The sequence below is a fragment of the Falco punctatus genome (genome assembly GCF_963210335.1).
Source record: "Falco punctatus genome assembly, chromosome: 2".
Classification (NCBI taxonomy): Eukaryota; Metazoa; Chordata; class Aves; order Falconiformes; family Falconidae; genus Falco; species Falco punctatus.
In genome coordinates, this window is record NC_137581.1 from 20,420,678 (window position 1) to 20,448,641 (window position 27,964).

The window sequence follows — 27,964 nt, forward strand, 5'->3', positions numbered from 1 at the left end:
AGCCTCTACAAAGTTAATGGAAAAGGTTCCAGTTCCTTCCATCTAAAGGAGGAAGAATTCACCATTTAGAATAGAACAAGGTTCACTTCAAAGTAAAGGAGGTCAATCCTAAAGAATAGCTTAATTTCACATTAGTTATGCATACTTCCACATCCTCCTCCCATGTTTCTGTCTGAAACAGGGACACAATCCACACATAAAAACAGACCTGAAGCACATGATTACCTGAAAAGTATGCATGTAAATATAAGAACAGGTTCAGCTGTGCCATGACACAGTCTCAGTACTACTCCACCGCATGCTACAGAAGCGGCAGTATTTTTTAAAGCAAATCCTGTGAGTGTTTTTGCTTGAAACTTTTACTAATGTGTTATTTCTCCAGTTAAAACGTTTTCAACAACACAAGAAGACAAAATCATTAAAAAGCTGAAAATTAAAACAAGCTTGCTGAGTAGAGTTGTTTGCTCAACTTTGGGAAAAAATACTAAAAAAGTACTTTAGATTAAGCTTTGTCTTTGGCTCCTCATGTATCTTAAGTAAACACCTTTGCACACAGCTGGATAAACACATATTTCCGGATACAAAAAGTATAAAAAAGTTCTTAATTATCCTCTAATGGAGGGAGAACAATGTTATCTATAAAACTACAGGAATTTTTTTGGAACTATTCTGGTTAAATCAATCCATAATCTGTAGCTTCATTTCTGCTCTCAGCACAAAACAAAATTGTGAGCCAAATTTGATGCTTGAAGATTCAAAATAATGAACAGTCTTTAGATGAGAAAAAAACAAAACCAAACTAAAGATTTTATCACCTGTGAGACTTCATTGAAAAGATCCCTAAATAAACTTAATAAAAATTAATTAACACTTCTTAGCACCAGGAAGATAATTTTCTCTTTCATATCTAGGTCTCTTAGGTCAGAATGCAGTTATTGGACTGTGCAGAACATTTTTAGTTTGGCAAACTCTTGCAGTTTGAGGTAAAAGCCAACACTGAAAGACTTGTGATTTTCATCCTGTCTTATCATCCTCAAATTAAATAAAGATAAAAGATGGCCAGTTCTCTTCTGCCTTAGACGTTCATGCAAGTTAACTGTTTCTATCCATTGCACTGTTGTTATTCCCATTGTCAGACAGATTAAACGAATAGCAGACCTACTACTTGTCCAAATTCACTCAGCAAACAGCAAATCAACAGTTTTACTGGATCTTTATACTACAAAGTAAAGCCTTCCAAATAAGCTAATACTAGTATTTGCTAGTCTGGCAATGTAACAAGCAGCTTTGTACCATCAAAAAATCAATTCTAGCTTTTGAACTCTGGTTCAGGAAAAAACCCTACAGAACAAGACATTACCATTGTGGCCCACCATCCCTGGCCTGTAGTTTGAGTTACAAGCTTGGCTCACGATTGCTTTTCTCTTCTATTGCTTCTAACTACTCAGACACTGCCATCAGCTTCTGCTAAATCAGTCCTATTTCCACTTCAAACATTTCTCAAACACTGTTTCTTGTTTGGGGTGTGGTATGGGGGGAAAAAAAAGCAGTGCTGCCTTTTCACTAATTGGTATTTTCCAAACAAATAAGCACTGCATACGATTTATACGATGACCTCTCAATGCAACAGCACTATACACTAGATTATATGTATCAGCACAAGGTAGTGCCTTCAGCACTGCAGTCAAGACAAACATGTTCATATTCCAGAAACGTGAGCATTGTAAAACAGCTGTTCTTTGGAGGATTTTAAAATATATCCCCATGTCAGTCTATTGCTCAGCTACCAAAGGAAAAATAAGAGCAAAAAGATTCTTAAGATCAGCTTCTTAATATTAAGTTTCTGGTTTCTTGAGAAGACTTATGAAGTTCTAGCAAAATATTGCTAGGGAAGGATAAAAAAATGACTAGACAGTGAAAGCTGCAGTTCACTTCATTGCAAAGGGCTCAGCAGCAGCATTCGCATGCTCACACACACGCTGAGATTCCACTATGGCCTCATAATTTCAAAGCATTCAACATCTCGGCATTACGGCACCAAGCAAGTCAAAGTGAACAAGCCCTATCTGACTGCAGTGCAGAGCTTTACTCTTAGCCACCTCAGGATTTCCAAAATCAGCTCGACTAGGGAAGGAGCTCAGCAAAGCCTGCCTGTGAAGAGCCCACACTGAACTTCATGCTGCTGCAGCTTGTCCAGGGACATACAGGTCCAATACACTCCAGTAGCTGGTCCTGCACCACTGAGAAGCTTACACGATAAACCTCCCAACTCTTTGGGGTCACTGCAGTATGAAGCACACCAAGTATGTGGTTTCAGTTTCTATAGAACACTACCTTCAAAATACATGATACAGCCTTTTGTTAGGCTGGATTCAAATATACTTTTTAACTTGGTCCATTTAGAGGACAAGCAGAAATTCCAGATTCAACTTTGTAACAGAGGAAAAAGTTGTCATAGTTTTGATTTAGACATCTATTATCACCCCTGGCAAAGACACTTTCTCCTTCACAACCCCAGTTGTTTGTTACTCCTCTTTCTAGATACTCTTTGTCACATTGTGGTCTGTTATCTTTCATCTCACCTATGTCACAAGAATGAAAGAGGCGGAAGCCTATAGCTTATCACAGGAAACAATCCTGCAGACACAGGGACATCATTATCTGTGTAACAAATGAGACTGGGGGGGAAATGTCATTTGTTGGAAGCATTCCTCTTGGACTGAAAACTGACCAAGGTGAAATTATCAGAAAGCTTTGGAGAACTTTTTAAGCTGCTTCAAGAAAACCTCCCAGAACGTCTTGGAAGAACAAGTATGTTTAGGGAGCTGGTTTGCTTTCAGTTTCAGGCTTATTTTCAAGATTGCTATGAAGTGTTCAAGCACCTTCCAAATCACTGCATAATAGGAAAAAAACCCAAATCTCTCTATTCTGAAGCAAAGAGGTGCAATGATCTGCCAAGACCTTGCCAGAGGCATGCTAAAGATGACGCATTTGCCTTCAACCTTGGAAGAAAATCCAACCGCTCTACAAAACCCACACACCACATCTCCCTACTCCCCTAAAAGGAATATTCCAATCAAAGCCAGATATGGTCCTCGCAGAACAAGAAATTCAACTGCAACTAATGTAGAAGTATAGAAAAGGAAAAGAACTGATCTTGTTACTGATGTGCTATGTTTATATTCCCTCCCACGATGGCTCCTAGGCAGGAGTCATACTTGGGGTATTAGAGCCTTTCCACAAATCTCAAGATTAACTTTCACATTTTGGCTGACATTCCTTATGGGTGGGAAGAAAGAGTGATAAATGTGCAATTGCATCCCTTCACCAGATGTACAGCCTTAACTTTTCTCATTTTTAAGGAAAAGGGTTAATATATATACACACACATATACATATATACATTTCCAGAAGTTATCAGCACTGAAACTCAACAGAAACTTCCCATGGGCACTACCCGATCTGCAAAGGCAGGCACAACTGACATTATCCTAAGTTTTTAATTTTTTTCAGAGAATGGCATTTAATTGAAAGCATAACTTAGATTTATGGTAACATAATTCCCATTTGCAAATGCAGACCTTAATCACTCACAAGAAGATGGCAGAAACATTCCTTACCGACAGAAGTGGGACAGACAAGAAGTCAATTTCCTTGAGCAAATACTCATTTGACTTCTGTTAGAGGGTAGTACTGGAGCATGAAGACCTTATTCACCTCTCCAGTGTTCTCTAAAAGCTGTAATTCTGTGACCTTTCCACAATGAGCTATTTCTTATTTCCTGACTGGCAGGCACCCACTAGGTGCTTTCCTCCCTAAGCAGCAGGGAGTTGTTTTTAGACAAATGACTCAAGACAACTGACGTGACAGCATCATATAGGCAAAAGCCAACGCAGGAAGATGCTGCCAGGTCCCTGCTGAAAGGCTATGGGGGCCCAGAAATTGCACACATGACTTGCCACTAGCTGGAATGAATGTCCTCTGCATAGATTTGAGCCATATGAACCTAGAATTGTTTTATCTTCATATCACACTAGACTGATTTATTGTGGTTTTTTTCACTCAAAATCTCCAGGAACACGATACAGGTTTCCCCCCGCAATGCACTGCTAGATAATTCAGAAAGCAATGTTTTATTTGGTGGTTCCACAGGCCTTCATGCTGCACTGGCATGAAGAAGCATGCATTGCCACACTGTGTGCCCCAGTGGTAGCACTGTCTGGGGCTGGTCTGCAGCATGTGTGCACCATTGCCCAGGTCTAACACAATGCTTGTCTCAGAGGCATGACCCATGGTGGACAACTCTTGCTGCAGAGGTGTTACGAAGCTACACCTCTTAGCCATCTACTCACTCCCCTACATAGCAAAAGCAAGCACTTGCCTTCCCAGACACTTCAGGTCAGGGGTGAGCTAGCGATGAAGGCAAGTTTGAGAGACCACAAAGAGCAGGGAATTGCAGTGATGAAGGGTGAATGGCAGTGAAAGGCCTCTTGCTGTCTTGGGTTATGCACAGTCATGAGAAGGAAAAGAAACCGTGCCAGGGCTACTGATGCCTCAAAGCAGTGCCGCTATTTCCATGAGCACATAACACAGCCCAAACTTCACACATGCTGTGTGCAGCAACATCACTCGAGTGAGCTACTTTGTGACTTCAAGTGATCACAAAAGGGTGCCTTCAAAAGCACTGCAGGGTGTGTGTGGAGAGGGAGAAATCTAGGGTGGGAGGAGAAAGGAGGAAGAAAATGCAGCCAAGGAAGAGATACCTTGCTGCAAGACAGATGCTCTGTTTTATGGCCACAGATTTTCTATGTTCGTGATTGCCATGCCCATTGCTACAGGATTCAAAGCAGCATTATCACAGGTAAAATTAATTAGTGTTTCAAGTTACACTGCAGATCTTTTTTTGTTACTTGTTACTAGCTATCATTACGATTTTTGTATGTTTAAAACAATATCAACACAACTCTTTCATGTAACAAGTAATTTAGAGCAGCCAGAGGCTTGCTGCCCAGAAAACATTCTCTTATCACAATAATAAAAGAGCTTTTTATTTAGCCAAAGTCTTTTCAGCCTCAGTGCAGGGTACATGCATAATTACATACAGGACGACAGCAGAAATTAGCATAATCAATGCAAGATACTCTTTGGGTACTGTGTAACATTAAGGAATGAATTAAGCTATGACAACTGAAGAGATTTCTGCTATATATTCTGGGAACCGTAAATTCTGTGGTACCACTGCCACAGTTCAAAAACACAGCTATGAAGGCAGCTGACTTCTGGAACCCACAAAATCCTACAGATGGCTCTTTACCTCTGCATTTACAAAATATTCTTGAAAATTACACCAAAGGTCTCCTAACGGTCTTCTCACTGAGGGTGCCTATGTGTTTTAAATTATTTCAAAACCAAGAGTTACACTTGGTTAGCGTGCAGAAGGTTGCTAGGTCTTAACCTCACAGTCCCACACTTGTGTCCACACTAACAACCACAAAATCTACTCATTCTATTTGCATTTTGATGGATTTTAAACCTTAGCATTACTTCTACAGGCTCCCCTCAGCTGCTTACTTGAATTATTGGATTTTTTCATTCAGGTCTTTCCCCAAAATTCTACTTTACCACAACAATAACAGCTTTATCGCTCAGCAATTTGGAAGTGCTGCACATAAATTGTTTCCAATATTGCCTTTAAGCTATCTGACACAGCCAAAAGAAAGCCTGGTTTCTTTTTGAAAGACAAAGAGAGCTCTTACTTGCACAAGTCAGTGAGCTGTGCTCCATCTGGCACACTGGGGTACAGGAAAAAAAAAGAATCAGCAGAAAGGCATGGAAACTCAGAAGCATCTGAGTGGAGCTAGCTTATGTCCACACCACTAATTAATTACATTTAAATTTGAAGGAGGGGTATTTAAGCTCAGGCTGTCCAGATCAAGCTCATAGTAACACTACACTCAAGTATCTGGATACATGAAAGGGCTTTTTGTGTTAGGAGTAGCTCCAGTGGTTCTGTAGTTGACACTACTAGGACACTTTCAAGAAATAGGAGAGATAAACAGCATAATCAGCTGGTGTTTACAAGAGTGCCAGTATCATATGTTGTATGGAGTAGTCTTACACACCCTGCACAAGATTACGTGTTCTGCAGGTAATACTACATATATATAAACCATCAATATAGTTAAAGTAAAAAACCAAAATAAACAAAAAACCCCACCCAACCAAAAAACAACATACAATTCGTCCTCATAACAGAATTTTTCAGGTAATAAGGGAGTTACCATTTATTTCCTAAAATAGAACACTCTAATTCACGGTTGTGACTGCCAGTCAATACCTGTCTTGAACATTAAGGTCACTCAAAGCTGAGTGTCTTATGGTTCAGGACGCTACTAGTAAATCCAGTTATTTCTACTCTAGACAGATTAAAATAGAGCAACAGTCTTTACTTAGCTATTCCATACATCTGTGAGGTATGATTGCAGGAGAGCAGAGGTGTTAGTTCATGGGGGACAAATGACACAGCTGCTGTGACCTGCAAACATGAACCATTGCCCAGTGGCGAGAACTGTCAGCAGACAGTAGGGATCCACTTTGTTAATCAGGCCCCCTTCTTTGCATGGGCTTCAGACTCCTCCAAAATCAGCTGTCTACTTACTTACTTACTGGCCCTGCCTGCAACAAGTGGTTTCCTCAAATATTAGGATAAAACCTCCTTGCAAAACTCCATGGATAATAATCACCTAATAAATCTCATTACAAAGTTATTAGGCACTCTGTTTTGCCAGAAGGATTTTACTGCTGCCACATTCATCAGCAAATGGGAGAAATCAAACTGCCCAGCAAGCCAACCTCCCCTCATGTGTTAGGTCACTGGATTCCTCAAATGAAGTTTCAGGTTCAACTTGGTTTGTAACGTTGGTCAGGTTTGATTGCTATTTGCCACCTGAGATGAAATACGGAACTACCTACGATGAGAAGAGCTAATTTTCTGCCAGCAACACAACAACGTAGCAGCGAGTAATGTGATTTACATGAACTCCCATTGAGACATTAGTAAGCTGCGCTATTGAACAGAGCTCTTTAAGGAAGTTTTGTTTGAAAAACTTGTCATTTAAAACCATGCCTATTAGTTGTGGGAAAGTTTAATAATGGGGAATTCATGTCTTCACCATACCAAACTTGTAAATATTAAATAATAATAATATTAATAAACTATTTCATTAACCTATTTATGGAATAAATAAAGGTTCAAAGACTTCTCATGCTGATTTAGAGAATCTGTCCATATATGTATGGCTCATCAAGTTGGGTGATAAAAATTGCTGCCATCTTTTGATGCTGGAGGCTTTTCTGTTTGTTCTTCTTGCAAAAGAAAATGTCATTCATTAAATCTTACTTGGACTGAAAAGTCTTGGGACAAGCCATGACTGTAGCTAAAGCTACTTCTAGGTTTTTTGCAAAAGGAAAAAATAATCAGCAAGTCCTCAGGAATGTAACAAAAAATCCAGGTGCTGCAGAGGGGAAAAAACATAAGGGAAAACAGGACAGAAAGTTTTGGCTGGAGGACAAGATCAGAAGGGTATGTTTTTGTTGCACCAGGTCTCATTTAACTACCAGACCACTTAAGAATGTGAAAAAATGACAGCACAAAGACTGTATGAGCCACTGCAAAGGGATTCTTGGATATTCCAGAAAATCCTTATTAAAACTTAGAAAGTACTCCAGAGTAAACAGAGAGGCAAGCATATGTAAGAGCATAGTCTATCATCCATATAGCTCTCATTCTGTAAATTTTGCTTCCAATAAATAAATAATAGTAAAACCTCACAGTCAGTGTGGGCAGTAGGAAGAAACAGGATATTTACAAGTTTGAGAATGTCAATAGAAAAAAGCCACACAAAAGAGAGAAAATTACTAAACCTAGTGCTCAATGGTCTTTAAGCTTCCCTTTGCCTAAATTCATAATTTGTATATATTATGAATTATTTAAAAAAGTTCAAGTCTACACTCTGCACCAGTTGCTGCTTTAGCTTTATCTCAGCAGGTATCTACCTGCAACACAGCAAGTAATATCTCTGTATGCAATTACCAGCCTGAAATCATTATTTTTTAAATACGTAATTATTTAAAAAAAACATATGAAACTTAGGGAGCAGTAGATTAAGCAGATAAAAATATACACACAGGAAACATCCCCACAAAAATCCTATGTGCAACGTTAATCTTTTTCCAGATACTGCAAAAAACCACCTGCATGTTCCATAGGATTTTTCAGAACAGAACAGAAATCAAATTTTCTCTGTTTTGGGCTCCTTTGCAATGTTTGGGTAAATCTACATGTCACAAACCCACAGATGTGAAAGTCTTCAGGTAGCATCAATCCCAGCATTGTGGAAATACACTTCACTTCTCTGTTTTTTTAATCCAAACTAGACAAACGAAAAGCAATGACTACTCGTCAAGAATGGAACAATATCAGGTTCTCTGCATTCACACTATGACAAGGCAGTAGCCATGGCACTTAACATAAAGTTTTAAGTTTACCACATACAACTGCAAACCAGTTTATCAAATAACTGTCTATTTAGGTCTCTTCAAACAAATGATGTCTGTTCCTCTCAGAGTTACTTAAATTTAATCTAAATTTTGTTTCATTGTCTCTGCAGCAGCAGCTTGCCTAATTCCAGATGAATTAGTCCTTCAATCTCTAAATTTTTTTTTGCCCCAAAGGTGTGTGTGCGGGTGTCTCTGTGTGTGTGTGAAGGGGGGGGGGGGGAGGGGAGAAGGGGAGAGGGAGAAGGGGAGAGAGAGAGAGAGAACAGCTATCTTCTATCTTAGCCCTACTTGGTGCTTCACAAGACATGCGTTAAGAATTCCCTGCTCTGGAGATAAACAGACGTCAGGATGCACAACTGAACTGCCACCAAAAAACCACAACCCTGCAGAACCCCCTCGCTTGATCTGTCTGTAAACCACATGATTAAAATGGTTCTGTGCTTCATATTTATGACAATGCTGCACCATATATGGCACGAGAGAGACAGCTACAGAAGCTGCAAAGGCAAAGCATGATCTTGTGATCCAGTTCTCTTGACACCCTCCTAAAACAATTTTGATACTCAAAAAGAAACATGAATAAGAAACAGATGAGCCATTTGGTCTTTCAAAAAAAAAAAAAAAAAAGGAAAAGCAGAGGCCTGAAGTGCTGCAGAGGAGGAACTTGATATTTAGCACAGATAAGACACTCAAAGGTTACAGAGGAGGCACTCCACTGAGGATTGGGGGGGTGGGAGAAGAAGAGGAGGGAAAGTGTGCTTTTTTCCCTTGACCTAGGACAGCAGGAGTTAAACACATCCCTCAGAAAACAATTCAGTGACAGCAGGAGGAGGTAATACTGGGGAAGTGGCTAAATGAACAAATGTATTTGTTAAGGTTTCATTATCCTTTTTACGCCTGATTCACCTTGGTGGAGATTCAGCTCACACAGAAAAGTGGCCTGTAGTTATTTCTCAAACGTTTCTATTAAATTTCATACATACTAATGAGAGAAAAAAAAAAAAAGGATACTCTTGTCCTGTTACAGGAAGAATATGCACCGGGTAGAGAAGAGTTAATGACAGAGTTGAAATCTCCATAAAAGCTGTTTCAGGAAACTCAGGAGCTTATAGTTTATAACACTTGTAAGGAAAGTACATGTTAAACCAGCATTAACTCCTACCAGTTGAAGGAAACTGTTGGACAAAAAGAGTTGGATAAACACTGATATCTTGAACGGGTGAAAAATGAATGCCATGAACCCTTAGCATTTACAGGCACAATTTTAGACAGCCAGCTACCATTTCTCCTGCTCCATTTTCCATCATAGGCAGACTCAAGTTCCAAAAGTAAAAGCAGGTACAGTGCCATCCAAGTGTTTCACCTGCCACAGGTGTACCAGAACTCAGCTCAGATACCCATCTCTGTAATACCATAAACTCTTTTATTATGGAAAGCATGTCTACATTAACTCATGAAAATATGAGCTGCTAAAGAACAAAGTTTTTACTATTTAGATTTCAAGAATCAGTAGAACCTGAAGTTCACAGTCTGCAGAGGGTCCACGACCTCAAAGTAATATCTACTGAAAATATACACTTGAAATTCTGGTCCTTTTATCCATAGCATCTGGTAGGAAAACTGGGAGACTAGTAAGTGATGAAGTAACATAACCCCCTGATTAAAATTGAAACTGACTTTTTAGTTCACTGTTCTAACTCTACAGGCATACAGAAAGCTCCTACTGTTGTTACTAGAGAAAAAATGGAGTAGAAATATTTGAGAGAAGTTATTTTTCATAATCTTAAATGCTCACACTATCCAAGCCTTTTCAAACCAAACCCAAAAGCTTTATACTCCACATCTAAAGGACGACTGCAGCAATGAGTGATCACAGCTACAAAAAAAAACCCAAAAAACAAGCCAAAAGAAAAAAAAAAAAAAAAAAGAGAAAAAGAGTAACACCACAGGCAGAGTTCCTGCTTTGGCTCAGAGATTTACTCAGCTCCCTGCTTTCACTAAGCCCCTTCCCTCCTCTACTCCAAAGCCATCCTGCCCATGGACCAGTTTCAGCCAAGTTTGGAAGCTTGGTGAAGGTCCCACACTAAGCATATGCCAGTAAGTTTCACCAAAGCTGCTGGACAGGTAGAAGGGACAAGGCCACACTCTGTTAGGAAATAGCTGCTCCATGCTCATGGACTCATTTTCTGCTTGGCCCCCTGGCAAGCTAAGTAACACCAAACCGGCCATTGCACCACACCTCTTTTTGATCAAATGGTAACTAGGGATCAAGGAGAGATGCCAGCTACTGCCGAGCTGTCAGGAATGGTTTAACAGATACAGCGGAATAGCTGACAATGGAGGGCTGGGGCAGGCACTGCAGATAGGGAGCTGGGAGGGAGAAGAGGGATGGAGTCCTTCTGCTGGCACAAGAGAAGGAAGAGCAGACACAAGGCAACTCCTCAAGAAACCAGGCTGACTAGTTCTGTTACTCTTGGAACAATTTTTTCATTAGAGGACTGCCAGGAGAGCAGATTTCAAGCCATATAAAGGGCAACATGCCCACCTGTCCTTATAATCTAGTATGACCAGTACAGTGCAAAGCACCACGTAAGACGACAGATAATCTTTCTACTCAAGATGGGCATCTAGTTTTCCAATACATTTGTATCCAGTCTGAGCCTCAACAGGAATTCTACTTATTTATCGTAACAGAAAAGGTTCTCGTTTAAGATGATAATATGCCCACTTGAGCTGAGACACTACAACACAAAAGTGCATCCAAAGTGGTTCAGTTTCTTTACTTTGAAATGAGAGGCGCATAAACATAGTTAACTGTTACTAATGATCTAACCTGTTTAATTTGCTGTTCCTTTTCTTGAAAGGTAATGCTCTTCCTATGGGAATGCTTTTTGCATGCTTAGCATGCAAATGTACTTCAGTGCTGATACTTCAGCTTTTTCAGTAGTTTGAAATCAGAAGTCACTGACACACTGCTGTTAATATCACCTTGCCATTGCTTGATAGCTACTGCATTAGCATTTTCAGTAGAGATTTCTTCTGGAGGAGGCAGATGGAATTACCTTCTCTCTGTTTATGCAACAGACTCTTCAAATGGAAGCATTACAACAGATCACCATGTGCTTCTTATACGGACTGTGCTTTGGGGAAATCAGAGCTATCTCCCTACTGACAAGAGCTACTGTAGTCTCCTGGAACAGTAAGGAGTTAAATATGTACCATTAACAAAGTGTTCTAAATTACAAAGTGCTTTGTTTGCCAGGATTTTAGACATATTAGACATTAAACTGTAGTAAAAAAAGCTAACCTTTCTGCAAGCAGATGCTATGAAAAGAACACGTAACAAGTGACTCTGGTAGCTTTCAAAATCACTTTTTTCCATACTTTGCAGAGTTTGAGGCATGAAAACACTCATTCGTTTACAAGACTTGCAAATTCATAAAACAAGCCATTCTCCTTAAAACTCTTGGCCCAGGAGAAGAGCCAGGACTGTGCTTTTCAGAACATACAGTACTTGCTTAAAGAAGTAAAACCCTAACCTGAACAAGGTTTTAATTTTTTTTTATTTTTAACAAAACCAGCCAATACACCTTAGTTATGATCTGCAGACAACTCAGCCAAAGTCAACTTCTTTCTCTTTTTCTCAGTGCAGACTGCACTACCAAATTCTGCTAGTGTTCTAGCAAAAGGGTTGCCTGTAGAAAACAGGCTGGCTTCACCCACGAACTCCTACTACATATGTCAAAACATTGTCTTCTGACCATCCTTTAGCCTGTCTGTATTACAGCCCATCACTTACAAAAACATTTGGCATGGGTAATAAGGTACAAGTCAGCCATAAGTGAAAACAAACCACAAGAGAAGAGCTCTACTCTTTCTGAGCTTCTGAGGGATGCAGTAAGCAGACACAACCAGTCCAATTCACTAACAGCATAATACAGCCATTGTTTACAAAAGCAATGTTAAAAGCAAAACACGTTTTGATAACAGGAAAACACAATAAATGATTTAAAAATAATGAAAAGCTATTTCACATCACCCTTTATGTATTTCTAGGTGTGCTTTACTGAGAACTGAGCTCTGGGTAAATTATGTGTGAAAAGACGACATAATATAGAAAGAAAGCATTCATTCAAGTTTTTCTACTTCAAAACATTTAAAAAAATCTGAATGAGATGCTGCCTGGAGTCTTTTGCAGTTCCTTCAGTTACATGTGTTCACAGATTTTTTTCCCCACTCTGCTGACATTCCCTCAACTTCTACACATTTGGTAAGAAATGGCTGTTTTCACCTTTCCAGTTAGTTTAATAGCTAATTTACCTGATGGATCACAACTACACAGCAATAGTGGTCTAAATAAGCCCGTGTTCAACAGCATACAACAGCAATGTTTCAGAGAGATATAATGATGCTGGCAGTTTCCATGGGAGGAAGACAATAGACAAGCTCACGAATCTCCTTTCATCTTATTCACACCAGTCCTCCTCAGTGTTCATAGCCAGTATGTAAGTAATATAATTTAGGGTTATATAAGAGACAAAACCAAGTAAATACATACTAGCAGTGAATTACAGAGTAAGACTGAGCCCATTAGACACCAGAAATAAGACAATGAGCAATATATGAGTACCTCAGCAGAGGAGGGTGGGGCAAGCAGTACACAGAAACAAAACTGAAAGAAAAAGGGTGATGTGATGAAAGAAGCAGCCCCAACTTTACCACCTTTGACTTTGATTATTAGGAATATTTTATGATACTACACTGAATATATATATATATATATGTTTAACCTTTAATACATGAGCAGGGACTACAAGGAGAAAAAAAACCAACACAGGAACAAACAGTTGGGGAAATGAAGGCTTTCTCTCTTCCTGTTTCCTTATTGATTTCACATCTTCACAGTTAACTAATCTTTAAGAATAACTTTTGAAAAAACCCTAGTATCTGTCGGGCTTCAATTCCTCTTAGTCTCAGTGTTTACTCAGAATTTTCTACTGTCTCTCCTCTTTTCTAAAGCTTCCCTTCCTCCATCCGTCTTTCCTTTACCCAGGCACTCATCAGCTGCACACTGAGCTCTTTGCCAAAGCCACAGAAGTGCAGCAAGCCATAAACCCTGTTTCTGCACCTGCCGTATGTGAACATCTGCAGAGACCAGCATCACCTCATTCATTATATGTGCGCTAAAGGCACATCCTTGCTCTTCTTCATAGTACATAGTGCAGTGGTTCTCAAACCAAAATAAAACACAAGGAGCACTAGGGTAAAGTAAACATACCTGTCAAGAGAAACAGAAAATCCTGTATTTCACTATAAATGCTCTCTATGCTGGTTTGAACACAACTGCAGATTAAAAGAAAAGCACACAAAGGGAAAAAAAACACCTCCACAAACCTCCAAAAAAACCCCAAACACAAAATCTCTTTTCTCTCCCTTGATGACACGACCTTTTATCAAAAGTGTAAACAAAATTCAACAGGTTTAAACCAAAAAAAAACCCAACACCCCCCAAAAGAAACCCCAACACAAACCAACAAAAAACCCCACCAAAACCCACAACTGAAAAAACTCACAGAAACATAAAAGACTTGGTCACCAAGTATGATTTAGATAGGTAACAACTGTAAAATCCAATGACAGCAAGAAAAATCAGTAAGTAGTTTTCTTATTAAACGACCATGATTTCTTAATAGTCTGTACGTGCAGACATTAAGAATAAAGCTGATTTGGAGCAAATAGTACCAAACGTCTAGAAACCAGATTTGTAGATGTGAAAGTTCTCACACAAACAGGAGCCAATCCCTTCCATAATTTTCACACAAATGAAACCCTAATGAACTCAGAAGGGCTCTTCACAGCTTCTCTACACCTGTGAAGGAGAAATTATTCACCAGCACCTAGCCCTGACCCACTCTGTGATCAAGACACAGAGCTGGAACTTTGGAGGTCAAGGTTCTGTTCCCAATACAGCCAGAGACTGCCTGTGCTGTCCTGGGCAAGCCTCTTAAGCAACCAACAAAACCTCAGAGACTAAGAGAAGAAACGCACAGCCCTATTCTGCCTTTTGTCACACTGGTCAGACTGTAATGGGTATGGAAAAACCTTCATGTTACACCTGTGAAATGTGAGTCTATAACCTCACATGGTTCCTCTCTGGACTACTGTAACAACTACCCATGCCCCAGACCTCCGGTATTAAATATTGTCTAAAATTTGGTTCCAAGTGTTAACAGTTTTAAGCATGATCTTCCCAGAAAACAAGTACTATTTATTCACACAGACAGACAACAAAACCATAGTAATCTGGCAAGTTTGGACACACTGACATATTTGCAACTCTCTTGTCAACATAATTTTACAACTATATTTCTACGGGTTTAAGTCCAACAACTTTTCACCTGTGGTTTACGTTCCACTCCACATATGTAAAGCTAACACAAAAGGCTGTGAAATACCATAGGCATTCAGCAAAGTTATCCAAAAACTAAAGTCCTGCAGAAAAAAAGTGACTCTTTCTAATGTAAGGATGTCTTTACAAGGTTGCCCAGACATAAAGTATATGCAAGCCTTTTATTTCTAGCTAGGGATATCAAAGCATACATTTTACACAAATAGCAAGAAGTACAAGGACCTCCAGATACTAGGTAGATGTACATGCAGCTTGAAATAGTACTTTGTACTTTTGGGTTTTTTTCCTTTTCATTTCAGCTTCCTTACTTAAACATGCTAAACACTCAGAAATGTGTTCCTTTGGTCTCCTACACTGTTTGCAAGTTTTACCAAGTCTGACAAATACTGTGCATCACCGTGCCGCTCCGTTTACCCTGCCCAGAGAAAGCCAATATCCTCCTGAAGTTTCCTCCTGAAGACAGAAAAGGGTCAGTACCACCCTGACTGACAAGGCCAGCAAGTCAGATTTATATAACACCGAGCCCACAGAAAGCTTGACAAGATCTGACAAAACCCCATAAGTCCTAAATCCTTCCCCTGCCCACTTAAGCGGGATGTTTTCAGCTTCATTATGCTTCAACGACGACACTGGGCTTCTTAACGGGGGTGGGGTAAGATAAACACACCCATAAGGTGGTCAAGGAGTTATTTAATACATCGGGATGTCGAATTACCAACAGAAAAATAGAGAGGGGAAACTTCTGCCAGGAGACATGAGGGGCTGAGCCCTTGTGGGGTCTCTAGCCCTCACGGCTCCCTGCCCCTCACCGCTTCCCTGAGGGGCCCGATCCCAAACGAAGAGACCCGGACCCCCAGTGGGCGTCCTCTGCCCCGTCCCCGTCCCTCGCTTCTCCACAGGCGACCTCGGGCCGGGACCCCGCCGCCATGAGGCTCCTGAGGTTGGGCTGCCACCGTCCCCGCCCGCGACCCCGGGAGGGCGCCTGGGGCGGAGGGGACAACAGGTAAACCCAGCCCCGGAGGGAGCGCCGGCCGTTGGGGAAAGGCGGGGGTGGGGGGTGGGGAGGTGGGGGTTGGATCTCCTCTCGCTCGCCCGAAGAAAAGCCAGAGGCAGGCGAAGGGAAAGGAGATCCCGCCAGGGCGCAGGGGAGACGGCGGCCCCAGAGGAGGTGGGTGGCGAAGGATCCTCCCCGCCCGGCTGACAGCTCCCGGCGTCCGCGACCCTCCCCGTCCACTCACACACACACAGCTCCACCACGTAGGCGTAGTAGGACCAGGCCACGACCAGGGCGATGAAGGCGACGGGCACCCAGGCCAACACCTTCTGGCAACACTTGAGGACGTGGGACGGCGCCATCTTCCCTGCCGGGCCACCGCAGGAGGCATCAGCGCCGACGCTGCAACGGGCGGCGGCGGCGGCTGCAGCTACGGCCGCCGCTGCGGAGCCGGCCCCGGGCGGCCGGGCGGGCAGAGCCCTGGGCGGGCCGCAGTGGGCGGGAGAGGGGCGGCCCCGGCGTCCGCCACCGCCTCCTTCCCGCGGGCGCCGAAACGCCTCAGCGTCCCGCCGCCCTCCTGCGCCTCCTCCCGCCGCCGGCCGCCCCTGGCGCTGCGCCGGGCGGGCAGTGAGCGAGCCCCCGGCTCTCTCGCAGGGCGGGCGGCCGCGGGGTTTGCACTGGCGGGGCCGCTTCTGGGCGGGGACCCTCCTCCAGCCGTGAAAACGGGTCTCAGGTCTCAGCGTCGCCCTTGCGCGGCCCTAGCCGGGCGGGACAGACGCTGTCGGGCGCGTCCAGGCGGCCCTGCCGGGCTCCTACCCCTCTGCTCGCCAAGGCCATGCGCTTACGGGGCTCGAGCAGCTGGTTGGATGCTGCGAGGAGTATTTATTTATAAATAACTTGCTGTGTCGTTCTCTGAACTTCAGTTGATGCCTGACAACCGCGGGCAGCGCCGCGACCTTGCTGACAGACACCGCCGCGCGCGCCGCTCAGCGGGGCCGGTCCTCCTCAACGCGCGCTGCCCTTTGCTGCGTTTGACGCTTTCAGCCTTGCTATTGCGTTACTATCGGTAGGATCCCGGGGCTGGAACTGCCCGCGGCATGACAAGATCCCCGTTTCTCTTCGAAATCACGGGGTGCTAGTGCCGGGCCCCAGCGGCTCCCGCGGCTCTCCGGTGCCACCTGGCGGCGGCGGGAGGGGCCGGCGGTGCCGCCGGGGCTGGGCCGGGGCTGCCCCGCGGTGCCGGGCGCTCCGTCGGTGGCAGCTCCGCGGCACCGGGAACGGCTGGGAGGATACAGCCCGTAGTGCGGGGGGTAACGCTGTAACAGCCCGAGAGTGCAGCACCGGGAGCGGGGCACACCGAACGTCCAGGCTGGGCTAAACCAGCGGCGGGGGTGGCTGGCCGGGGGGGGGGGGGGGGGCGGTGCGGGGCAGCACCCGGGCTTCGGGGCCGCCTCCAAGTACGGAAAGGCTGAGACGGTGGTGACGGCGGTGGGGTTGCCTTGGCAGAAGGCAGAGGGGCAACTATTATGGCCTTGCCGGCTGATGAGATGTTGGAAAAAATACTAAGACGAGTGGTCAGGAATTCAGAAGGCTGTGGGCCTCTAACAGCTAACAGAGATGCCCCGGACACATGTTCAGGTGGCAGCAGCCCGTATGCGTGGGGAATGTGCGTTTGCATGTGTGCTCACCTGGGTGTGAGAGCAGAGGAACGAAGCAGTGGCCACTCATCTTGATGCCTATAGAGTAACTGTGGAGCTGGGAGATGTGCCCAGAGACCACAGAAAGAACGTCAATTTGGGATCAGCTCATAGTGTATGGGCATGCTAGAACGTGGGAGCAGGAGCAGGACGGTAAGGAAGGGGGTTGCAAAATTGTGCATAGTGATGCAAGGCTGTTAAAGAAAAGGATTACAGGAGAGGGAGAGAGGTGGTGGAACAGCTTGGTCTGGCCCCTTCCTAACAAAGAACTGGAAGGCAATGGAGGAGTGACTGGTTTACATGAACGGCATCTTGGTTATGGGTACTAGTCGCTCTAGATAAGTACTAACAAGGGTAGAGTGGTTTGGATTTAAAGTGAACTAGGAAAATTTTGGGCTGCTGTTGAAGTATTCCGGCTCCTCTAATCTTCATTCTGTTAAAGGTGTGAAAACATGCAACAGCTTCTGGCATGTGCTTTCCCTCAAGATCTCAAGGGAGTTTTAACATTTGGCCTCAAGACAGTGGGAACAAATTTCAGTACTTGGTGTCCAAGTATTCAGTATTTGTTAATAGTTTTTTAGAAGTAACTGCTTTTAAAGGGGTATGGAATGAGAAAAAATGGAGCAAAGAAATTAGGGTGGGTTTTTTGTAGTGGAGCACAATATGGGGCAGGTGCAGAAGCTGCATGGAGTCTGCATGGTACCTTTGCAACCAAGTACTAGAGGTACACAGTTATATAGCCTATATATGCTACAGGTTAGTTTGGGACACTGAGTATATCCAAACAAAGCCTGGTATTAATCCTGTAATAAATGGAATGAAGCAGGGAATGTCAGAAATGAGTTATTCTGGAACACGCTCAGATTGTGCCTCTTCTGTACTGCCTGGCTGGCAAAACTTGCCTGGCATGCTGGCTGCCTGGCAAACATCATGGAAACAATACAGAAGGCATGGGCACATCTGACATTTAGCAATCCTAAATTAATTTCAGATTGAAATGCTCTCAGCTAAATGCAGGAAGATGGGGGTGGAGGGGTGAATTTTGAATCTCATACAAAGTAATTCAGTAATAAACTTGGGATGGTTATCTGATGCAGTGATAACCAGCTGGGACAGCCAAAAGTGGCATGTGGTAAAAAAGACTGCCAATATAACAGAAAATTATAGAATCATAGAATGGTTTGAATTGGAAGGGACTTTAAAGATCGCCTAGTCCCACCCCCCCCGCCATGGGCAGGGACACCTCCCACCAGACCAGGCTGCTCACAGCCCCATCCAGCCTGGCCTTGAGCACTGCCAGGGATGGGGCAGCCACAGCTGCTCTGGGCAACCTGTGCCAGTGCCTCACCGCCCTCACAGTGAAGAATTTCTTCCCAATATCTAGTCTGAATCTGCCCTCTTTCAGTTTGAAGCCATTCCCCCTTCTCCTATCGCTACATGCCCTTGTAAAAAGTCCCCTCCAGCTTTCCTGTAGGCTCCTTTTAGATACTGGAAGGGGGCCTCTGAGGTGCTGCTCCGAAGTGTTCAACTGAATAGTATCTCTGGCTTTGTATTGTACCAAGCACAAGCCCTGCAAATGAAACAGCAAACCAGTGGTTAGGTGCTTTTTGTAAGGAGTTAATTCCTTTCTCATGGGCAGTACAGCAGACAGTTCTATGTCAGAAGGGCACCCACCAGAGGAGTGGTGCCAATTTTTGTCTTGGGAATGGGATGGGTCTTCAACAACGGGATGTTGGCTTGGGGACATATTGAAGGAGGGATATGGACAGCAGGATATAAAAGCTTGCATTAGTCTGCTGGAAGTCTTGGGTATGGGGCTGTAGGAACCTGCTTTACAAGGGGAACACGTGCATATAGTAAGACCTTAAGTCTAAGCAGACACTGCTGGAAGTGAACAACTTCACAGCATGTATGGTCCACACCACTGAACCCTGTGGAGCGCTGTGGGTATCACCATGTGTCAGTGGGAAGGAGGCAGAATGGGAATTCCAGTGGTATTAATAGCAAGGGTTGAATGCATCTTGCCTCACTGCTAGTGCTGGTGTGGGAGGGTAACACAAGCAGAGTGTGTATTTGGGAGGAGCTGGGTGGAGGAAGGATGGTACAAGGGCAGTGAAAAAGTGAGTCCAGAAACAGAGAAAATGGGGAGAAGTAAGAACAACAGAAGGGGATTTCTGATAGTAGGAGCATGGATACCTCCATACTGTAGAAACACTGACCTACAAACCTGAACACGCCAGAGGGAACTGCCTTGGACATCCCAGTGGGACTCCCCGTCAGCTCTCTGCCCAAATGACTTGGCATGGGAGGGTAGAGTGAGGAGGGGTAGGCTTGCACCCCGACACTGAGCAGTGGGGAGGCAAGGGGGATAGGATTGTAATGCCACATCATTAGGTGTAATCTGCAAGTTTTAAGAATGATAATTAGTTTTATAGTTGTGTATGCTTTTAATCATTTTGTTGCTGCGCTAGTTTCTTAGTAGTGTATTCAGTGAATAAACATGGTACACTCAAGCCTGCAATCTAAAGGGAAGGGAGTTGGACCTGGAAAGTAAAAACTACAAACAGCTTTTACCAAGCATATGCTGTGTGTTGCTGTGCACTGACCCACCTCTCATCCCCGCTCCCACCAACTTTCCTAACAAAATCCCATGACCCTTCACGATAAGCACAATTCCTAACATGAAGACTAAGAAGCACAGCCATGAATAAAAATAGGCTTAACTAGCAAATTATTCATCATGCCAGGGAAGACATGAGGTGATCCATCATGACCCTCCTTACCCCAGTCTCCCTTGCTGATGCTGACTCCAGCTTCATCCATGGGGGTATCGGGGGGGCCACACGCATGTTGACACAATCCCTTTTAGCACGTGTCTGTACCGAGCTGCCAGGAACAGCCACCACATGCGGTTTGAAAGGAGTCTGATGCTGGCAAAGCTGGAAGCCGTGACATTGCCAGTATTTCTGTTGTGGGTCAGACAGATGCCTTGGGTAGGACAGAAAGCCAATGACAGCTGCATAAACCTAGGACAGGATGGGTGATTTTTTTGACCAGCTAATGCCCAGTAACATTTCTGTGCAATGTTTCCGTACTGACAGGAACTGAAGTGCAATTGAAACAAGGAAAACATCAAGGTTGTTAGGTGGCAGAGAGGAACTATTCATCCCTGCTCTGATAGTCCCCCTGCTCTGAGGAGTTAATGCTGCATGAGGAGCCCTTTGGCACAGCTGGCAGGAACTAACACCTACTTCTCAAAGCCATCAGGGACATCTGTACAAGGACCCAAGAAGAAACCAGCTCCTTGAATAGAAGCCAAGCAGGATGGAAGGAACCTCTGCTAGAAATCACTGAGTGCCTGTTTGGCTTTAAACGGCCACGCTGCAGCTTGTGCAAACTCCTGCTGCTTGAGGGGAGGGACAAGTGATGACACTTGGGGCAGACTTTGGGAAGCCAAACAGCAACCAAGAATGCCACGTTGTGGGAATGACTGCTCACCTCACTCACATCTGATCCTATAAATGTCAAACAATGAAAAGAAAAGGAGAAAAAAAAAGTGTCTCTTGCCCTTGTTCATTTTCACATTTCACACCTCCATTTCTGTCTGCCCACTTGCTTTAGCCACGGAAAGAACTGCATGAGAAGTGAAACATTTCCCTGGGAAGCCTCAGCACCGGTTAGTGTATTTCACTGTCTTCTAGATATTTGTTGGTCTATTTGCAATAAATAGTTCACACAGGTTGGCAGGAACAGGTGGCAAAATTTACTGCACTGTAAATTACTTTCAACTTTAACATTAAATATACAGTTACTAACTTTTCCTATGCTTTTGCAAAGGTGTCTTAGAGCAAGACACTGCAAACACTCCAGTTTTTCAGAATTTTTCTCTGTACTATTTATACCTCATAATCTACAGCAATTTCATCTCCATTTTGCTCCTATACTTTTTTCCTCTCTGAGTAGCTCATGTTAAACTCCAGGAATATGCAATCCCCAGGCAGAAGCATCCCAACAGTCTCTTAGATGGAGACTAATGCAAAATGATAACTTGCCTCATTAGGAATCTTATTATTTGCTCCTGGTAATATCGGGCAGATCAGGTTTTAGGAGGCTTAATTTTTCCAATATACACATAAACCCAACCAAGACTGTGTAAGCATTTGCTCTTCACATTCTAGTACAGCACATGTGATCTTGTACACACCAACTGTGAGTGATTAGTTGCCTTTGTTTGCGTCAGGTCAAATTTCTAAATCGTGACAACATGCTTTTGCTCAAACAGCATCTCAAAAAATTTAATTTCAGCCATACTGATGTATTCCTTGCTTTCCTAGTGTCCTTTTGCTCAGTGATATTCATGTCTCCTAAATTATCATTTCTTCTAATAGCATTTAAAAGAGCTTTGTTTCTTTTAACTTTAGGACCTATAATTAGTCTCCTTTTGAAACTCCCTTTTCTAAAGATTAGGGGCACAGCATCACATTGTGGTGTCCTTCCTTTTCAACAGTGAATATAATCGCCTGCCCTGTGACTCAGCTACCATTGCTCTAGTAATTACCTTCTGTGAATTATTTAAGACAATGAACATGGCATTTTTAGCAATGTTCACTCACCCTAATATTAAATTTCAAAGTAGGTTAAAACAGAGTAGGATGCCACATAATTAAAAACCAAAATGTATCCTGAAAAAAAATAATTTCTGACAAGTCTTAAACCCAATTGGTTTTCTTGGGGGTAATTTAGAGCTACTAGTTGCTGCAGGTGGTAATATTTAAACTGACAAATTCCCCTAAAGCAGCAGATCTGAGGCACAGAGTGTTGCAGTACAACTCCCCTGTAGTATTTCCTTTCTCCAGGAAACTGCTTGTTGGATTGTTCTGATTTTAGAATCTACTTCCTTTAGATCCAAATTAATAAAAAGCTTTAAACAGCTCCTCTCTAAGAATTTTCACCCTTCACATAAAGTAGCACATCAATTTAACAAAAAAAATTGTCCAAATGTTAAGTACTTGTACTCAGATGATGAAAGGCAGCATTCATAAAGTATAAGCTCATCTTCTGTGTGCTCTTTGCAGCTCATGGAGAAAAGCTGGGTCCTCCAGAGGATGTTCCAGAGCAGCTAGCTGGTACCTGAAATCACAAGACATCCCTCCCTGCTATTTCTCTGCATTAACTGCAGAATATTCCTCCTCCCAGCTTTTCAAATCTGTGTGCCTGAAATGGGGCCAACATAAACCCAATGTTTTTCAAGGTGCAGCATCCATGCTCCCACAGCCTGCTGCCTTCCACGTTACTTCCACTGCCCGGTCGGTGTGGAAAGGCGGGATACCCTCTGCCAGGGCAGAAGAGGAAAGGACAAGCTTCACATTGGGTACGCAGGAGTGGAAAACCACGGCTTTTTGCTTTTCAGGGCATGAGGTGTTCTTCCCAAAACCACGCCAGCGGGTGTGCTCTTAAGCAGCTTCCATGTGGATGTGGAGGTGGGCATGCCGGAGCAGCAGCATGGCTCCCAAGGACAGCAAGCAGAGCTCTGCGCTTGGGCACTCCGGTTAATGAACTGAAAAACATCATTAACTAAGCCAATATCAGCCTAATGGGAAATCTGTCTCTGCATATGCTGCCTAATTTTTATATTATTGAACCAACTATCAATTGTTTAATCAACAAAGCCAGCAGGAAACCTTCAAATAGCAGGAGAGTGAAGAGACACACACATGTCGGCCGATTAATTTTGTGCATGCTCAAGCCACTCAGGTTTCCCATCCCCAACAGGGCTTTCCACTTCTTGTTGGGTGACACCTTTAGTTTCTTCAGGAGGAGTTTCTGTGGTCAGCTGGGGGCTAACAGTGTGTGTCTACATCCACTGCTTTCACCTCCACACTTTCCTTGTGACCAGCTGCATTACAGGAGCTGTTGCTTGGTTGACTTGGATCCCACTAATAATAACCACAACACCATCTGAACATGTGTTTTCTATTCAGAAGGACTGAAGATTTTTTTTCTGCATTGGACTAGTTTCTGCATTGGACTACCTGACCCGGTAGTGACTGTTTTATAGGAAAGATTAAATCTGAAGGCACAAGACATGCTTGCACTCTCCCATGGGAACTCTTGCGTAAGAAGAAAACTGGATTTTTAAATTCTGATGTACATTTATTGATCTATTTCTACGCTTAAGTCAAAGTATGGTCAATATGCCTGATTTTTACTTCCTCTAAATACCTGAGTTTGTTCCCATCCTAGCCCTTTATTGGGCAGTGACCCTTTTTTACTATATGCACTGGAGATGTTAAGTGCCACGAAACCACAACCCATGGCCTGCCCTGCTTATCTTATTGCCTCATCTCTGCTTACTATATAACTCAAGTGTAACCTGTGAACTCCTCAGACATGGTCTGATATCTACACCCAAAATTCCACAAGCTGTGAGACACCTTGGAGTCCAGAGACAAAACATTTGTAATTCCTAGAATTACAAAACCCTTATGTATTCTCCACTGAAAGCCCGAAATCAGGAACGAATATATTGTTCACCCTTATGCCTGGTTCAACATACAAGCCAAGATATCCTGATGATGCCTGAGTTCAGACCAGGTGCTGGCATGTTTCCAGGCACGTCCAGTGGCAACCTGTCTGACCTCTGAAAGGAGACAACACACCGGAGGAGATGGAGTAAGTCAAAGATTTGCTTTTGATGCAGCCATGTAACATCATGATCAAACTTCTCTTTTTTCAGTTCTTATATGCAGAATACATACTCCCCATTGTTGCATATTTTGTTGAAATCCGCCAACTTGGTCTGACTCCAGGAGTTTTGCTTTTAGAAAGATGCTTGCATATATTGAGACATCAAAACTAACTTCTAGAAACAACCAATGAGTTTCTCTTAATTCTAGTATATTACACTGCATTTTTGCCTTTGCTTCTTTTAAAAATGAAGAATAAATGTTCTTAAACAATTATGTTATGGGGATACAATTAAAATTCTGTAAATGAGTTTTATGCTCTAAATGACTTGTACTCACTCTTACGTATCCTTCTGAAAGACATTAGACTAATTTTTGAGACTTCTGCAATATGCAATGTGTTCATCTTTATTCCACGTAACATTCAGATGCAATGTTGGAGATTAAAAAAAAATATTTTTATTTACTTTTTCTATACATTTCTGTTCAGAGGAAGAGTTCCTAACATTAAAAAAGTCATAATTGATACATTTAACTGATACATTGGCAGCTGGCATAAACTTTTAACTACAATGCATTAAGTAATGCTGACAGACAGGTTGCAAATACCATACAGTTACTTAAAAGGAATTAAAACATCTAATGCTAAAACTATGATGGATTCCTGAAAAGACAAGGTACGTGTAAACACTTACATAAACTGTTCTTTCAACCTAAGATATTAAATACGAGAAGTTATTTTAAGACTGTTTTGTAAAGCCTTTTAGTTAAGACAAATAAAAATAGACTACAAATTAAATACAGTCTGATTCTTCAAGCCTGACAAGTCCCTAGCATTCATAGGAGTTCCTATCTGGCTGTACTTTTAGGATAACTTCTTCTGAAAATATTTTGAAACTCTATTTTAATTCCTAATCAATCATTTGATTTCTTTTTTTACTACAGACACAAAGTTCATTTAAAAATAAGCATGTTTTCTTTTTCCTCTGGACTTTACACCAAAGCTTTTGCTAAAAAATAAAATTTGAAATTCCATTTTTAGTAACTTGTTACCGAAAGCAGATACTGCTGATTGCACAAACCCAGATACAAATGAGCAATGAAGAATTAAACTTGCAGATACAGTAAAGCTAAATGAATTTTTTCCAAAAGAAAACCAAACAGCTTGTAGGATGCAAGTAATTAGTAAACAAAAGGAACCACTAAAGCAATAAAGAATATCATAAAATCCATTAACATTACACAGAATAAAATGTTAAAGAATAATCTCCATTACAATGTAAAAATAATTTGCCAAAATATTAACAGCAATGAGTAAAAGGCAGCCTTGCATTAAAGCCAGAGTTGGAACAAAGCACACTTTGGGTGAACACACACACTTTTGTGACACAGCAGTGCTTTGCTTGCTTGTGTCCTTTATTTAATTATTTGGTGATGTGAAGCTTGCTGTGGTACTTCGATGCCAGTGCCACTGCCCCACCTTTGCTCCCATTAGCTATCTCTTAGTCATAGCTCCCCTTCACCAGAAGAAACAAGCAACTTCTGGACGCTCAAAGTAAACCAGCTGATTTCTTGTTGCCTACAAAGCAGTGCATGAGTCCAGTCTGGGGCAGGAGGGAGGCTGAGGCGTCTACTGCATTGTTATTTCATTTGGACTGTTTCCTGGGGAAAAGGGGTTGGTCCTTGGTGGTCACCTGGTGCCTGATCTTTCTAGACAGCCTCAGGACACCCACATAGACACGGTCTTGTTCTGGTGGGTGACACTGGGTGCATGTGCACAGATGACAAGAATACAACCACCTCCTCTTTTAACAAAATCTAAATTAAAGCTCCAAGTGAAGGCTGTGGCGGGAAGAGCTGCTTTGCTAGCTTCTCACGCTATTCCCCTAGCAGAGACCACCACGCTGAGGCTCGGCCGGTAGGACTCCTCCTCAGCACAAGCCTGCCTGACAGCTACCAACATACCAAATACTTTCTCTGTAATCTCAGTGCTCCTTAGGTGGGATCTTTATGGTTTCCTAATGCAGTTTCTCCGGTCCCTCCTGAGTGAGGGCTACTCTGATGTCTATCTAGCACAGAAGGTTCCCCTCTTCTCAAGACTCCTCCCACCAAAACTCAAAGAAATTACAACAAAACATCTTCTGTTAAGCTTATATACAACTTTGAGAATAACATAGTTAGTGTCATGCTTAAAGGGGATGGATACTTCCTCACAAAGAGACATCTCCCTAGTCCACCTTTTGAGCCTGTTACCACAAACATGTCTTGAAAGGTTAAGCCTTCAGCCCAGCCAAGACAAGCCAGACGGCTGAGAGGTGGAAAGAGGAAGAACCTTGAAAGCTTTACAGGTAAGTTTATGTCCTATATATAGTGGCCAACCCAGGAAGACTGATCTGGACCTGGGACTATCAGCCCCTAAGGCTGTAAGAAGGAAAAAACACGTAACATGCACACCTGCGTATACATCGACACACACTATGTTACAGCTAAAAAATGTTCATCTATAATTGCTTAACGTTATTTTTGATCTGTTCCTGGTTTTACTGTTCAAGATTTTATGTCTAACTTTGCATTTCAGATTAATAAACACTTGTATCTACTTTTCCATTGGACTTATTCCCCCAACACTTGCTTATTAGAACCTTGAATTCCTGAGATACTGCAGCATTCCCTGTCACAACCTTTAGTAATATAAAGCAACTATTCACCTTCTGCAATACAATTAAAGCAAAATAGTTATGAATCAAATTGTGGCTGCCACTATTTACGATAGAATGAGGATTTTTGCTTCTCATTTATACTATTTGTTGAAGAGGTCTGAGAGACTCAATGCACATTCATAGATCAATGTACAACTTCTAAAGCCTGTATCAATGGTTGTGTATTTCCAGTTTAATATTATCATCATGAAGGTAGACAAACCAGACATCCACACAGGATCTGATGGAATCATCCACCACAAAATAGCACAGGAGCAGTTCACAGTACCGAGGGCATGAACCATGTGAATTTTCCTTTTTGATTTAGGATAACTTGATCTGCATGGATTGTGCAAGTGATTTAGCCTTTAGGACCTCTGTCCTTGCCAGAGAAAGAAAACTGCTGGATTAGAGGCTAACTGAGATGATGTTCTCTCTTTCAACAGGAGATAGTAATATTCTGTGACATTGCTGCCAGTGGCCACTATTAAATCCTGTGTATCCTGCACACTACAGTGCAGGGTCAGACTCCACAGAGGAGTAAACAACATTATTCCCCAAAACAAGAGTACTTCCCTATGAAGGTCAAAAGTGATAAAAGTTCTGTAAACCAAACTGAAAGCACTAGAATGACATAAAATTATTGCATTAGCAACTCAGTTAATTAAAGTTTAACTATAGTAAAAAAAAGAGAGTAATTTTGTTTCAGCTATTATGTAAACAGGACAAACTCCCCTAAACAACAACATTTATAGCAAGAGAACATTGGAGTGCTTTAAAAAGGACTTTTCCCAGTTTGCTTCCACACTTCTTTGGCTCCTTTAATGCTTTCTCTTTTCACACACTTCCAGTAACCTTGAATGCCTTGCTGTTGTGGTACCTGTTAATAAAGTTAAAAGTATGTTCAGCATTTACACAAA

General features: G+C 42.6%; 2 protein-coding genes and 1 long non-coding RNA gene across 7 annotated transcripts in view; 1 reads left to right on the forward strand and 2 right to left on the reverse strand.

The window, feature by feature from the left end:
* Positions 1 to 16,650, reverse strand: part of ZDHHC20 (zDHHC palmitoyltransferase 20) — a 48,391-nt gene extending 31,741 nt beyond the window's left edge. For 4 of the 5 annotated variants that reach the window (XR_013926026.1, XR_013926027.1, XM_080375389.1 and 1 more), the window contains exon 1: positions 16,207 to 16,461. Coding sequence is in view for 2 of the 5 variants with exons in the window: in XM_080375389.1 (XP_080231515.1) it covers positions 16,207 to 16,324 (118 nt within the window). In the remaining 3 variants the exon portion in view is untranslated. Of the gene's footprint in view, positions 1 to 16,206 lie in introns of all 5 variants that reach the window. The other variant, XR_013926025.1, reaches the window with a different exon arrangement.
* LOC308058893 lies at positions 1 to 25,480 on the forward strand. Its single transcript, XR_013926037.1, has 2 exons — positions 1 to 15,971; positions 20,761 to 25,480. It is a non-coding gene; the product is annotated as an uncharacterized lncRNA (long non-coding RNA).
* MICU2 (mitochondrial calcium uptake 2) overlaps positions 24,791 to 27,964 on the reverse strand; it is a 151,414-nt gene continuing 148,240 nt past the window's right edge. The window contains exon 12 of the mRNA XM_080375404.1: positions 24,791 to 27,924. Coding sequence (XP_080231530.1) covers positions 27,820 to 27,924 — 105 coding nt within the window. The 3' untranslated portion in view covers positions 24,791 to 27,819. The remainder of the gene's footprint in view (positions 27,925 to 27,964) is intronic.